A 15,509-nucleotide genomic window follows, 5' to 3' on the forward strand; every position below is an offset into this window, starting at 1 on the left:
ATTTTCTTAACTTTTTTTAGATGATGATAATGAAAGACTGTCAAAAGTTGAAAAAGCTAGACAGCTAAGAGAGCAAGTTAATGACCTCTTCAGTCGTAAATTTGGTAAGTTTCATTTGTGTAGTATGTACAACTTGCAATAAATAAGGAAATTTTGTTTCAGTAAGATCTTAACAATAGATTATGCTCAGATAGTTGTAATCTTACACGAAAGGAAATAAAATTATAAAATAAGTATTTTGGTTTTGCTAAAGTTCTTTTGTAAGAATACATTAAATGTATTACATCAGTGCTATTGATAATGGTCAATATCAAAGTGAATAAAATTAAGGTTATATGTAAAGTTGTTTGAAGTGTACAAAGACCTTAGTTAACAGTGGAGACTGTATTTAAAATAAATGTTGGTCATGTGTTTTTTAAACATTCCCTAAGGTGATAGGTTAATTTACGCTTTTATGCTGTTTGTTTCATTACAGGTGAAGCTATTGGTATGGGTTTCCCTGTGAAAGTTCCCTACAGGAAAATCACAATCAACCCCGGCTGTGTGGTGGTTGATGGTATGCCTCCTGGCGTATCATTCAAAGCCCCCAGTTACCTGGAAATCAGCTCCATGAGAAGGATTCTAGATTCAGCTGAATTCATTAAGTTCACAGTCATTAGGTAAGTGAGAGTACCCTGCTTGCTCGTAAGAATGAATTTATAGAACATGAGGCTGTCATCTTCCAAAATGTAGTCATATATAGTAATAAAATCACATTTACCATGTAATGAACTTTAGTTATTGTTCTCTTAGAGTCTCCCTTATCTGAGCTAACTCTCTTAATTCTCTGGGTTTTAAGCAAAGGGGTTAGCAAAGTATGGCCTGTGGACCAGATCTAGCCTGCCTCCTGTATTTATAAGTCTTATTCAGAATTTCAGAATTAGTCATATGGTTTACATATTGTCTATGGCTGCTTTCATGGTATGGTGGTAAAATTGAGTCGTTAGGACAGAGACACTATGGTCTGTAAAGCCTAAAATACTTACTATCTGGCCTTTACAGAAAACTTTTGCCAGTTTCTGTCTTGCCAGTTTCTGTCTTAGGCACTCAGGGATTTGGTCCTAAGTCAAGTCACTTCTGTTTTCTTGACTGTACAATGAGATTGTACTCATTCCCTTTGAGAGCATCAGCGCCTTATCTACAAAGTAGGAATGGTGAGCATACCTCCCTCTAACAGCATTATAAGAATGACATCATTAATATGTGCTCATCATAACTGGTGTACAGCAAATGTCCTCTCTTCCCACCACCTACTCAGAAGTCCTAAGGTGTCTTCACTCTTCTCTTGCACCTCACAAAAACTTAACCATTGCTGAGTCTACCCCAATCAGTTCATTGTCAGGTTCCCACTCCTGTAGTTTAAATGGCTTAGGACGAGCACTCAGAAATAGCTAAATGTATTACCCTCCTAGGGCTTTTTCTCATCCACTCATCTCCCAATACCCTTTCCCTAAAATTCCCATATTTTTGTCCCACTTAAACAACATTTATTTTCTATGCCATTCCCCAGGGGTCTGGGAAACTACCTTGTTGCATTAGACCATTTCACTAGAATTACTCTATTCCCTTTAACTTGTTCCTATTTTTTTCCCACCATCTTTAGTGTAACATTTTCTAATGTTCCATATTAGCATTCATCTATATATAGCTATCAATCGATTGATTAAAAAGTATATAAGATTAAGCCTTGGCTGGTGTGGCTTGGTTGAAGCGTGGTCTCATAAACTGAAAGGTCATGGATTTGATTCCCGGTCAGCGCACATACCAGAGGCGTCCAATTGATGTTTCTCTCCCCCCCTCCCTCCTGCCCTCCCCTTTCTCTAAAATCAATAAACATGTCCTCGGGTGGATGTTTTTTTGTTTTTTGATTTTTAAGTATCTAAGATTAAAAAATAGTGGATAACATTTCTTATTCTAGCACATAAGTGTCATGGTTTAAACATTAGTTATATAAACTGAATATACCTATAAATTGTTGTAGAGTAAAAATAAACTGTTGTACCATTTTTTTCTTTCTTTAGACCATTTCCAGGACTTGTGATTAATAACCGTGAGTATTCCATGAAGTCTTTGTCTTTTTCTCTTTTGGACTGTGAGAGGGTGTGGCTGTGTGCCCACATACACACAATTAGTTTGCAAGATTTTACTATACCTATAGCAGTAACCATGCAAAATCATTTTTGGTTTAGCTCTAGTGTTAAAGCACTAGGCACTTTCTAGATGTAATGTTGGGTGAGATGCTTAACCTTTTAAAGTCTCAGTTCACCTATTTATAAGGTGATAATATTAGTACCCATTTGGGGAGTTGCAGAACATTTTAAATGACCCATTATATGTCAGGCATCTAAAAGAAGGTCAGCAAGCTCTTGTGCATGTTTGTAAATAAAGTTTTAATGAAACACTACCAGGCCAGTTTGCTTATGGCCACATTGACAGTAGTTGCAACAGAGACTGTGTGATCTGGAAACCTTAAAATATTTACTGACTGGCTTTTTATGAAGAAGTTTGTTGACTTCCACCCAGAACAATGCCTGGGCTTATAGTATGTCCTCAGGAAATACAATCAGTGTTTGTTATTGTTACCACTTTTACTTTTGTTGTGTAATTACTGTGCTGGAATAAGTAGGTCTTTTTAATGTGATTTATCTTGCTTCTGTTAACATTACGCATAGTGTCTGGTAGACATTAGCATGAACACCTCTAAATGTTCTTCCATTTCTCTGATATTCATGTCATTTTAAATAGTGTTTTTAGAAAAACTTAATTGTGCTCATATGTTTTATGTTCTATTAATTTTTTATAAGTGAGAATGATCCTTTTCTAATACCATTGGCATTTCAATCTTTTTTCAGTTAATATTATTATTCTAATTCTTTAAAATCTGTCTACATTCACCCTGGCTAGTGTGACTTGGTTGAGCATCATCCAGTGAGCCGAAGGCTTGAAGGTTGGGTCCCTAGTCAGGGTGCATGCAGGGGGACAGCTGATGGATGTCTCTCTCCTCCCTCCCTCCCTCCTTTCCCCTCTCTCTAGAATCAGTAAGCATGTCCTCGGGTGAGGATTAAAATTAAATAAACAGGCAAATAAATACATAAACCTCATCTACATTCAGTTCTATAGTTTAATTCATTGGGAAAGTGTAAGCCTCTTCAGTTTTATGTTTTCATGTTCAGGAGTTACTAGTGACCACTGAGTGACAGAACGTTGTGAATTGTCGATTTGCCCCCCTGACCTGAGAGAGGTGCTGTCATTATCCCCGTCCGCTGCTATTCCATCTGCTTCACACTATTGGCCCTGTCTGTCCTCTGGCCTTCACACCGCAGGATCATAGATTTGGTTGCCTCTCTTCTCCCTCCAAGTTTTGAGTTTTGATTTATCATAAAATTTATTTGCTTGTATCCCGAATCCATGAGGAATTTTTGTTTGTTTGCTTTTATAGGTTGTGTTTTTAGTGTGTGTTTTTAGTGTCTGGTAATGTCCATATGAAAGAGAGGTATATCTTGCTTCATAGGTTTTAAATCATCTTTGTGACTATCAACTTTAATCACACCAGGGAACTTCCTTATTTAAAGAAATCCCATTATAATTTCTTCCATTATTGTTTTTTATTATCTCAGTTCCTTTGTCTTCTAAATTTTAGTTTCAAAGAATATTGTATTATAATCCTTTCTGTTCAGTTTTGTTCTCATCATTGTGCAGGTCTAAGGTAGAATTGTGTGGCAATTACTATGAGTTAGTTATTTGGCAGGAAATATCAGAACTCTTAATGTTTGTTCCCTTCTTGTCATAAGGAAAATAGCACCTGTTATAGCAAAATCGGAACATCAAAATAGAGAGTGTATGTAAAAATGCTTTTAAAATTTAACAGCATGTCATTAAATTATTAAATGAATTTGCTTTATTTTCAGAGTTGGTTGATCAGAGTGAGTCAGAAGGCCCAGTGATACAAGGTAAACTAAGGAGGGTAAAACAGGACTGTTCTTACTTTTTTCAGTGAAATAGATCAGATAAAATTAATCTGTCTGACTTTAAAGAGTTAGTTACACAGCACACACATGAATATACATATCTAGACTTGGCTTCTTTGACTCCTGTGTTTGAAAGCCCATGTAAGCTCAGTGTGTAGGTCCTAACTGAGAACTGGGGACTACGTGCCATTTGATCCCACTGTCCCAGCCCAGGTACAAGGTCGGGAACCCTAAGATCACTGGCATAGAATGCAGGTTTTCAGTGAGAAGGTCATCTTTCTTACTTCCTTCTTCATGCTATTTGTTTACAATGGTAGTTGTAAGCCAAATTGTGTTGGGTAAGAACGTATGTGTTATGGTTTTTAAATTCCTTAGAAACAAATGCTTAGGCCTGCTACTGTGGTTCACTGAAAGTAATGAAAGGCTTTTGTTAAAAGGGAACTCACAGAAGAAGGGGGAGGGACAAAAAAGGAACTTCTTGCTTTCATGTTAGATAGAGCTTGGTTGATTAAGATTGTTATTTAAGACTTTGGTTATGTAAGCTTACTTAACACATTTCAGAAGAGTAGATTTTTGAAAGCCTAGTTGAGTAATTACGTCTTTATTCCAAGAGTCTAAGGCTGTTGTTTCATCTTAGACTTGTGATTTGTGTTCCCAGTTTGGAGAGCTTTCTCTCCTTTTTCTCCCTCTGTTCTCTTTAAATAATTGAAAGCAACTTTGAACAGTGTTCCAGTAAGTCTTCATGTGCTCCTTTTCAGAATCAGCTGAGCCAAGCCAGTTGGAGGCTCCTGCAACAGAAGGTAAATCATTGTTGGTCTGGTTGTCAAGCACTGAAGTTCCTTAAGACTTTCATTAGGACAAAGGATTGTGTTTTTAAAGCTTTTAAACTAGAACTGTGGTAGTTTTGTTCTTTTGTTTCTAGGTGAATAGGATTTGTATTTTTATGCCCAGAAACATTGTGTTCAGAGATGACTCATGGGTTCTTTCCTTCCATTTTCCTCAAGTGTCTTTTAAGTGAATTCTGAAACCATGGAATGACTCCTATACACCCAACATAGTGAGGGTCCTTTGCATATATATGTAATAAAGATGTCTGTTACTTTGAAAACAATAAGTAGCAAAATTTAGGAGTTTGAGCTAAAGAAACATTGTTGTCTCTGGAAATGTTATCGTTTTTAGTATCTCATTATTCGTGTTAAAGCATGTTAGTAAATAGTCTGGTATGAGTAGATTTATAATTGAGCAAATTTGCATTAATAGTGCAATTAAAGAGTTCCTTTCTGTTTTTCTTGATAGAAATAAAGGAGACTGATGGAAGCTCTCAGATTAAGCAAGAACCAGACCCTACGTGGTAGACCTCTTCCCTCCTAGGGTAACTCAACTTCTGTGTCTGGGACGCCATGTAGTGTCCATCTGAACCCACCTGCATATTTATAAGCTAATGTGTTTTCCCTGCTTCGGCCATAAATGGTGGCCCCACCTTCAGGGCCTGTGTGGTCCAAGTGTGAGCCACATGGAATTATTTTTGGCTAGAAGATTCAAGCAGAGATTTTTCCTTGGGTCAATATGTATCTGTCATTCAAAGATATAAATGCACTTTTGCCTTAAAAGGAAATGTTTTAATTCACGGGGTAAAATTTTGTCCTCACCTTGGAATTCACTGAGTCATTATCACTACACTGACTTTTCCCCTAATTATAAGTTACAAACCTGATTCTATTATTCCAGACTTCCTAAGCTTGGGCCAAGTTAGTAACAGGAGGGCAGCCCTAGACCAGGAATCAGCAAAACGTGGTTCTAGTGTCTGTTGAACCTCACTAAGCCTGCGCTGTTGAATGTCTAGGTGATGGTTACGGGTTACAGCCTGACAGCACAGCCCTGAGCTGCATCTGATGATGCATTTAAAAAAAAAATTCAGAGACATTTTGTCATGGAGTTTGCCATGTACTGTCATTTCATGGGTTTAAGTGCTAAGTCGTGGTATTTGTGAACGTTAAACTCCTATAATTAGATTAACCTGTTTTCTTGTTTGTTTTCTCTCCTATTTTAGCTTAAAGTATCAGTGGGTGAGAAGAGCTTTTCGGACCTGTTACTGCCCTGCCCCAAGCTGTGTAATATACTTGTATAACAGAAATACCTTCTATACAAACCTTTTTTTCTACTTTTAGATAGAAATGTCTACTTTTTCAGCAGTTCTGTGAATTGAATTAAAGAGCAGAGTGACTGTAGATTTGGAATGGCTGGTTTACTTTGAAATGTATTATAAGGATTTTGCAGCAATGCTGGAAAACGACAGGGAAAATGACAGGGATGAATCTCACCAGATTTTTTTACGGATTCAGCAGAGCCTTCAGCTATGGTGTTTATTTTCCAATCAAGTGAAGATATCTCCTACTGGAACATCTCAGCTTCTGCAGTGAAGAAAACACTTGATATAGTTTAGTTCTTTAGTTTTTCTATTTGAAAAATCATTTAAATGATCCTTTTGTTCACAACTCTCCTTAATGACTGAGTGAACAGTTAGTATCTGTATATTTGACTAAATCTTTTCCTAAGCTATCTATCATGGTTCATACTTTTTTTTATCATAATTAAAAAAAACAACCATCTGGATTACCTAATAGCCAGTAAGAGGTCAGTATCTCAGCGTGTGGCTTGTAGATGGAATACAGAGAATCTCTTCCACATTTACGTTTCATCCGAATAAAATGCATGGTGTACCAGAAGTTGAAGATCAGGTGTGAGTGTTTGGCAAGCTAAATGACACTAAAGCCTCACTGTCGTGGAACCTGTTTTTGTGTAGATTTTTTTGAAACACTGTTCCAGCTTGGATCAATCTCTCAAGGGGTTTTCATTGCCTTCCTTATTTTATAATTCTACTTGTAACATTGAGGCTCCAGTGTGGGGAGTGAGGGGTCATAAGCTAATTATGCACCCGCTGATATTCTGCGCCGTTTGTAGGAGAATCTAACATGTGTTGAGATTTCACAGACAATAAGAGTTGTAAAATACCAGCTATACGAAAAGCTAGAGTATGTGATGGCATAGCGTGTTCATTAGCTTTATCACAATATTCATAACGGAGAATTATATTACATGGTAGCAGAAATAGGCATTTTTATGTGTTGCTTATATTTTACCTCAAATTAAAATGTAGATATAGGGTAATAAATAAAATTCATCCATGCCTTTCACACACTAATTCATTTCTTTCTAAGGTGTTTTCATGATGCTGTCTGGGGAGACGGGCGGGTTGGTGGCAGGTGGAGCGCGAAAGGAGGGTTAGGTTGTCACTGTGCAGAGGCTCGGGTCCTCGTTAAGGACACCATTGTCTGTGGGGTTTCTGAGACCACCATGTGTCCAGTTTGAGCTGAGTCTGGAGACCCCAACTTTTTATCTGTACATACCAACTGCATGCAGCTGAAGTATGATTTTGATGTCGGAGTCCCTCCCAGACAAAGCGTGTACACATTAGCTCTTCCCACATAAAAATCACACTGGCTCAGGATATTTTTTGTTCTCAGCATAACCCTCTGCCTGCACTGTACCCTACAGATCTGTGCTCAGGGAAACAAACGTGTTATTAATCTACCAACTGAAATGAGGAGGGTCTTCTACAGTAGAGTCTCATGGGTCAACAGCCATGCTGCCCTCACCCACACCTCCCATCTCAGCTGCTAGAGAATCATCCCTCCAGAGGTAGCTTCTCAGGGGAGTTCAGCTCCTGTACATAACTTTTTTTTAACCAAAATATTGTGGGATCACAGACTTAGCAAAGAGATTGTTTTCCTGTCCAGTATAAAAAGTACTAAGCCCTGACTGGTGTGGCTCAGTGGGTCGACATCTCAAAAATTTAAGGGTCACTGGTTCGATTCTCGGTGAGGGCACATGCCTGGATTGCAGGCCTGTCCTGGTTGGGGGTGTGTGAGAGGCAACTGTTTGATGTTTCTCTAGCACATCATATTTGTCTCCCTCTCTCTCATGCCCTCTCTAAAATCTAAAAAATTTGAAAAGCTATATGCATACACATATTTTTTGTTTTTATATATTCTATTAGCATTTTTTAAAGTGTATATGCATACACATTGTGTGTGTGTGTGTGTGTGTGTGTGTACTGTTAGAAAGCAGCACTTTTAAAGAAAATGTCCTCACATAAACCACACAGACCAGTTTCTGTACTTGGTAACAGCACAGACTCAGTGCTGCATTCTCATAACTTTTTAATGGTTTAAGGAGTGCTCTCCTGTACCATTATGTCTCTCCCCTAAACAAAACAGGCTTAATTCCTTCAAGAAATGTTGGACCTCATCCTCACCAGTGTAGCTCAGTTAGTTGGACATTGTCCTGCAAAGCAAAGGGTCACCGGTTCGATTCCCAGTAAGATCACATGCCTGGGTTGTGAAAGTGTAAAAGAGACAGCCAGTAAGTGTTTTTCCTCCTTTCCCCTCTAAGAAGGAATAAAATCTTTAAAAAACGTTGAACCTCAGGCAAGGGGTGCGGTTGCTGCACCTGATTTCTGGAAAACTCACAGAGGCTGTACGAATTCCTTTTAACTCACTGTCATCTGAAGCTTGAACATGTCTTAGTCCGCTTCCTGCCATTGGGTGTCTCTGAGTAAAACTTCCCTTGGAACAGCATTGTTTCCTGGTAAGTGGCCTCCTTATGCGCATGGCAGAATCAGCCCTGGTTCCAGCACCATGGTCTTCGTTAAAGATGGGTGGCAGTGTCGCCCTGGCACTAACCCAGAGCCCAGGAGCAAGATGCAGCCTTCAGCTCCTGCAGTAATGGTCAGTCAGTGTGTCCATAAAGGAGACGGTCGATCAGTAGCACGATTCCTTTGGGGGTGGAGATTCAAGTTGCCCACCAAGATCTTCATGAGGTCAGTAAGGACCAGACTTAAAATGCATTTCAGCTAGGTCTTAGAAGAAATTTCAGTGTGCTTAGTGTTTCTGAAATAACAAGGAAATGTCTGCATGGTATTAAATGCTGTCAGTGGCATTGGGTTGAATGCGAGCCCCATCCCAAGTCCTGCACCTTCTGAGGCTGCCTGGAGCAGCCTCTGCCCTGCGGGGGCGGGGGCGGGCAGCTACTGTCCTTGGCCCAGCCTACCTCAAGTACACTGCCACCTGCACATAGCATACCCTTCTCAGCAGCACACGTGACGCCTTTATCTTTCTGTTGGGCTAAATTACCTATGATCAGGAAGTGAGATTAGGTGTCAGCCTTACTCAAGGACTGAGGGCCAGGCCTGTAGCCCTCAGTCTTCCCACGGTGGTGCTATTTATGGAGGTAGCCTGTTCCGTTTTGAAGCAGATTGGTTATTCTGAGCATCCTTCAGGCCTCTGCTTCTGCTTTCTTCTCTAGTTCTCCACCCTTCAGGGACAAGAAGGTGTGTTGATTGAGCAGGCCTTTCCGTTGTCCACTTAACCCCCCAAGCTCCTATCTGAAATTCATGCAACTTTCTTGGCTTAACCATTAGTGGGCAGGTTATTGTCACACACCAGTGGGTTTCTGGAAGTGTACTGCCCAGGACTCGACTTCCTCAGTGGAAGTGCGTATTTGGAAAAGTGAGGAGTTCTTCCATGGATGCCTTGGTTTCCCTGTGATGGGGAAGAAAAAGGGGGCAGGGTTTTAGGAACTGAGGCGACCTGAAGGCCACTTTATCATCTCGCTGTGCTGCTCAGACATGGGAGTCTGGTGGGATGAAAACAAATGGGGCCATTTATCCTGTTTAGACCCCCCAGTTTGGATTCTGTTTTACTCCACTGTGATGAGATCATCAGCTTCTGTACTTCACCTCGTGGCTGCCAGCCTTGGTTCAAAGAACAGTTTGAGGCAGTTTGCAGCTGGCTGTAGAAATCATGACTCCCTGGGAGCCTGGCACCCTGTTGACAAAGAACTGAGTGGACCTAGCCTAGCCTGCCTGCTCCGGGGGGTGGGGGGCGGGGTGGGTGGGCGTCCTCACCCCTGGAACTGGGAAAAACAATGCAGAGCAGCACCAATTTGCTCTTGGCTTTCTCAGCTTTCCTACTCTGGTCAACAAGGGTCTATGGATCATGTTACCACCCCCTCTGCCCTGCCTCACCCCTGAACTGTGCATACTTTGTGGTTTTGTTTTGAGGAAGTGTCAGAAAAGTTAGCCCTGAAAGCAAGCTATGATACAATCCCCATTTGTAAAGGTTTTTCCTGCCAGATTTCCTTCTCAGAAGCAAGAGTAGGTGGTTTATGAACAGGTGTGGTCCCAAGGCTGCCCTTTTGAAGCCTCCAGTGCCTCAAGTTCTGTGAGGCCACAGTGACCCTTACCAAAGACCATGCCCTTGGCTTGGCAATGCCTGAGAGGACTTGGCGGCGAGGGGTGCGCACGCTGTTTCAGTAAAATGGTGGGGTAGAGCCACCAAGAGGGAGCAAAAGAACAGCCCACCTCCTAGGTCATGATTTAGATCAATCATGAAAAGGTCTAACTTACCTGATGCTTTGCAATTCAGGCTAAAATTGTCCTCTCGCTTATGATGAGCAGTCTAGGTCCTCTAGGAAAAATCCCTGGTCAAAGATGGCAAGTGCAGGTTTCCAAAAAGGCAAGGTCAGAGCAAGCAACCGATGGTGTATGGTCATAAAGCTATAGCAAGTGCTCACTTGTTGGCCTCAGGAGCTTCAGTTCCAACAGGTGGCATCATTTTGCTCCTGGTGCTTGATGCCAGACTGGCCACTTCATACCTTTGGTAGCCACTTGTTTACAGGGGACCCGCCCCCTCACTCCAGACCTGTCTTCGTGTGTGTGTTAATTTGTGTCCAGTCAAATTTGTGTCCAGTCAGTGGATTCTAGAGAGAGGGAAAGGGAGAGAGAAACGGGGAGAGAAGCATCGATATGAGGGAGAAATGAACCCGCAACCCAAGGCATGTGCCCTGACCAGGAATCGAACCGGCAACATCTGTATCTACTGTCCTGCATATCCTTGGAACTGGCAAAGGTACTGAGCCCTTGGCAAGTCCCAGCCTGACTTCATTATGCTGCTAGCTGACTTGCCTACACACTGTCAGGGCTGGAGAGATGTAGAAGTGGCCGTCCAGCCCTGGTGACTGGACCCAGAGACATGATTTCTCCATTACAGGAATTAGTTGCAAATTCAAACATCACAAAACTTCCTGTGGCCATAGCTTCCTGCTGGATTTTGGCCTTGGTGGTTGGTTGATGAGCTTCAAATAACTCGCTGGATGACACATCTGGGCCCACACAGCAAAGAAGAGCATCAGGAGGTGGGTCTGGAACGGGGGCGGGTGCAGCAGGCCCTGGGAGCTCCCTGGTGGGAGGAGTCTGGACTCCTGGCTTTGGAGTGGGTCTTGCTGGTGTCAGGAGCTCGGCCAGAAGCTGCACTACAGTGGGACAGACTCAGCCCTGCCCCCCAGGACTCCCAGGCTCTTGTCCATGGCCTTGGTTGCTGTCTTCAGTCCAATGAGGGCTGGGAGAACAGCCTACCCTCATAGGCCTTGCCCTCAGCTCCATCCCTGGGCAGAGCAAAGGCTGAGCTCTCCCAGCTCTAGAGCAGAGGCTGCACCACACCTTGCCACCCATCTCTCCGCCGACAGTTGCTGTAGAGAACACAAGCCTGCCCCGTGGTCCAAGCCTAGCACAGGCAGTCCCAGCAACTTGGATTGCCTGCTCTCATGGGACACAATGGCCCAAGAAATAGGTAAATTTATTAGTGCCATTTTACAGATGAGCAAAACAACTACGACACGACTAGGAATGAGTTAGAGCTTGAAGCAGGTCCGTGTGATTGTCAAGCCGCTGTGCCCACAGCCAGCGGTCAGTGTGTGAGTGTCCTCCCGTGTCCAGAGGCCAAAGGGAGAAGGAGCTCCCAGGGGGTGTGGTTCCCAGGGCTGTGACTGAGGTTTGCCCTGAGCCTGTCTCCCAAGTGCAGGTACCTGTTTCCCTTCTGATGAGGCCTCAAGGTCCAGCCCAGACCCAGCCAGAGCCCATTCCTCGTCTGATTTTGCTGAGAAAGGGAGACTTGAGGTCCCTTGGGAAGTAGATCGCGAGTGGCCTGTGTTTATGCATAGACACCTGCGTGTGGGTAGGGCCTGAGCCCCACACAGTTGGCACCGCCACCAGGTGGCCCCTCTGCCTACCATTCAGCAGTGACTCAGGCCCAGGAGCCACGAGAGAACTGTTTCTGTGGGTTAGCCCAGGATGCCTTTGTCACAGGGCGTGGCAAGGGGAACCCAGGCTGTTCTAGCTTGACAAGGGACAGGAGAGCTTGAAGCTAAACTTGGGGAAAAGCCCTGGCTGGGTGGCTCAGTGGATTGGAACACTGTCCCATACAGCAAAAGGTTTCGGGTTTGATCCCTGGTCAGGGCCACGTACGGGAGGCAGCTGATTGATATTCTTTTCCCTCTCTTTCTTTCTTTGTCTCTCTCTCTGTCTCTGTTTCTCTCTCTCCCTCTCCTTTCTCCAAAATCAATACACATATCCTCAGGTGAGGATTCTCAGAAATAAATAACCTTGGCAAAGAACTGTGTTAGAGTGAGGCCTGATTTGCTCCAATCCTAGGAAGTCCTAGATTCCCTCAGAAGCGCTGTTGGGGCCTCAGGCTGTGAGCCAAACCCCTCTCCACACAGCCTGTCTCCCTAGGCCAGCCTTGGGGGTTTCCTGGTTGAGGAACTGGTCAGCCCAGCCCATCTGGTGAAGGCCCAATTGTGGAGAAAACGGCATCTGGAGAGAAGCAAAGATTCCCGAGGCCAAACTGGGAAACCCTGCCTCCCCTCTGGTCTGGCCTAATGTGAGTCTCTGTCTTTTGGGGTATCCACGAATGCTGGCTCCTCCCTTGTGAACCCCCAACCATCATTCATTCACACAGTGTTCAAGAACCAGGCAGGAGAGTCCAGTGGTTAAGGGCATGGCCTGGGATCCAGACTGCCTAGGTTCAAATCCAAGGTCTTCACTTACCACTTGTGGCAACCCATTTACTTCTCTGTGCCTCGGCTTTCCCATCTATAAAGTGGGGATGATAGCAGAACCTGCCTGGTCGCCTCACGGGGAGGATGAGATGTCATCAAAGCACTCCTGACCCAGTTAAGTCCTGCACTCACACTCTGGGAAGTGGGAGGGTTCTGGGGACTTGGCATTGTTCTCATACCAGGTGATGTACAGCAAGATATCTACTCCATAATAACCGAAATTTAATAATCATTGGTTAAACTGCACATTTTTCTGCAATTTTCTATGTATTTCACAATTTGAAAGTTATAAAACTTTAAATAAAGTTTGTGTCTCGTGCCCCCCAATCTTATATTTATTACCTCCTTCATTTCTGTGTATTGCTTTTCTTTTTTATTCCCTTGTTTCATCTATGCATTGAAGTACCTAAATCCTATCCTATCCTGATGAAAGGCTACAGCCTGCTGATGTGGTAAAACGAGTTATTTTCACTTGGCACTTCAGACAACTCTCTGCCAGGGGAACCACAGGAAGGCCACAGGAGGGAAGTGGAAAGGTAGCAGCTGATGGATGGCTCCGGCCGGCCTTTGTGGCGGGTGTCCTCAGGACAGGGCAGCGGCCCAGGCAGTTATGCAAGAGTGGAAAAGACTACTGGGGGGGACGAGAAGGAAGTGCCGAGGGCCACCAACCGGGAGCTTGGGGAGGCCCTGCTCTGCCCCTCCTCCCGCTGGGCCACAGTGAGCGATGCTGGAGTCTGGCTCTGTGCAGGGGCCTCAGGCGACTGCCTGTGGGACAGCTGCTCAGTGGGGAGCCCAGTGCCCTGTGCTGCCAGGGGCCCTTCTGCCATGAAGTTAAGTGAGGACAGTCATCTGTCATATGACCCCACTCAACCCATTCTTTGGTTTCAGCTTTTTATTGAAGTCAAACACACAGAACAGAGCCATCTACAAATCTGGGCCTGGGGCTAGGTGAATTTTCAGAAAGAGAGCACCCTTGTGGGACTAGCATCCTTGTCAAGAAAAGGCACATCACCTGCTGCCTCCTGCTCCCCTCCAGTCACAATTGGCCCCCACCCTCGCCCCAGCTCACCCTGGCTTCCAACAGCACAGACTGGCTTGTGCAGTTTTGAGTGTGGGATACGCGTTCTGCAGGTGTGCTTTGCGCCTGCCTTCTTTCCCACCACGCGGTGTCTGTCTGGAAGGTTCCCCTGTGTGTGTGGCAGTTCCTCTTCACTGTTGTGTGGTGTATCCTATGTGGGAGGATCCTAAATCCATAAATGGAAATGACCAGAGAAAAGACTTGCAAAGCTTGTCACACCCAGGGCTGATGGCCTCCTGGTGGGGTAAGGGGAGCAGTCGTGACTGGAGGGGACTTCCCAAGCAAACCTTTCTGAGACAGACGCCAATGCTCTGCCTGCAGTAGCCCAGGAGGCCCAGGGGGCCCACGGCTGTGAGTGCTCTCAGTGTGAACTGCCTCTCAACCTTGCAGTCTTCCCCTGAGCCACCAGCTGGTCCTGCCCACCTGAGCCTGCAGCCAGACTGCCAGATCTGAGCCATTTGATGTGTGACCTTGAACCAGCTCTATAACGTCTGAGCCTCCCAGGACCCTGTCTCCCTGGTCCTGGTGCCCCAGACTTGAGTGAGAGGCCACAGCCTCCATTCAGGCATGCTGTTCCCTGTCCACTCCTCCCTCCCAAATTCTTTCTGGGCAGAGATGGCAGAGATGCTGGTTCCATTTCACTCAGGGGGAAATTGAGTCAGCTCCTAGGGTCCATTCTTTTTTTTATTTTAATTTTTGTTGACTTGAGAGAGAGAGACATCCACTTGCTGTTACATCCATTCACACAGTGACCAACTCAAGCATGTGCCCTGACCAGGCCTCGAACCCACAACCTTTGCTGTATCCAGAGGACACTCCAGCCAACTGAGCTACTGGGCCAGGGCCTGAGGGTTTATTCCTTTATTATTATTATTATTCTTATTATTATTATTTTGTTAAGATTTTATTTATTGACTTATTTATCTGTCTACTTGTTTATTTTTAGAGACAGGAAGGGAGGGAGAAAGAGAGGGAGAGAAACGTACATGTGTGTGAGAGAGAACATCAGGTTGCCTCTCCTACATGCCCCAAGTGGGGACCGAATCCACATGTGCCCTTACTGGGAATCCAACTGGGCACCTTTCACTTTGCAGAACCTGACCCAACCAACTGAGTCACCCCAGTCAGGGCTGAGGGACTATTCTTTGAGCAGTATTTGAACTCAGGTTGGAAAGCCTGTCCCAGCTGCGACTGGCACTCAGCCAGGCTCACACACTGGGGATGTGCACCTAATGCTTGCACACCCTCCCATGGGGGCATTCAATTCATCCACTCAGTGACTGATGCCCTCACTGGGTGCCAAAGCAGGCCAAGCTCTTGCTCTCATGGGCTCACACTCGGGTAAGGAGAAACATGGTTTAAAAAAATAAGTAACACGTCGGTTGCAGTGAGAACTTTGAATAGATACAGAAAAGCAGCATGATGGACGCCTGAAATTTTGCTATTTTATGTGTCGTTATCATGGAAAG

The 15,509-nt window shown here is 44.2% G+C and overlaps 1 protein-coding gene across 6 annotated transcripts in view; it reads left to right on the plus strand.

The window, feature by feature from the left end:
• The window catches only part of GTF2I (general transcription factor IIi), a 130,601-nt gene extending 123,400 nt beyond the window's left edge, over nucleotides 1–7,201 (plus strand). For all 6 annotated transcript variants that reach the window (XM_090276898.1, XM_090276895.1, XM_090276893.1 and 3 more), the window contains 7 exons: nucleotides 21–104; nucleotides 476–659; nucleotides 2,061–2,089; nucleotides 3,948–3,989; nucleotides 4,766–4,807; nucleotides 5,304–5,379; nucleotides 6,058–7,201. In XM_090276898.1, the coding sequence (XP_090133024.1) occupies nucleotides 21–104; nucleotides 476–659; nucleotides 2,061–2,089; nucleotides 3,948–3,989; nucleotides 4,766–4,807; nucleotides 5,304–5,362 (440 nt within the window). In that variant the 3' untranslated portion in view covers nucleotides 5,363–5,379; nucleotides 6,058–7,201. The remainder of the gene's footprint in view (nucleotides 1–20; nucleotides 105–475; nucleotides 660–2,060; nucleotides 2,090–3,947; nucleotides 3,990–4,765; nucleotides 4,808–5,303; nucleotides 5,380–6,057) is intronic.
• The last annotated feature ends 8,308 nt before the right edge of the window (nucleotides 7,202–15,509 follow it).

This window comes from Furipterus horrens, unplaced genomic scaffold (genome assembly GCF_987537825.1).
Source record: "Furipterus horrens unplaced genomic scaffold, mFurHor1.1.pri manual_scaffold_5, whole genome shotgun sequence".
In the NCBI taxonomy this organism is placed as follows: domain Eukaryota; kingdom Metazoa; phylum Chordata; class Mammalia; order Chiroptera; family Furipteridae; genus Furipterus; species Furipterus horrens.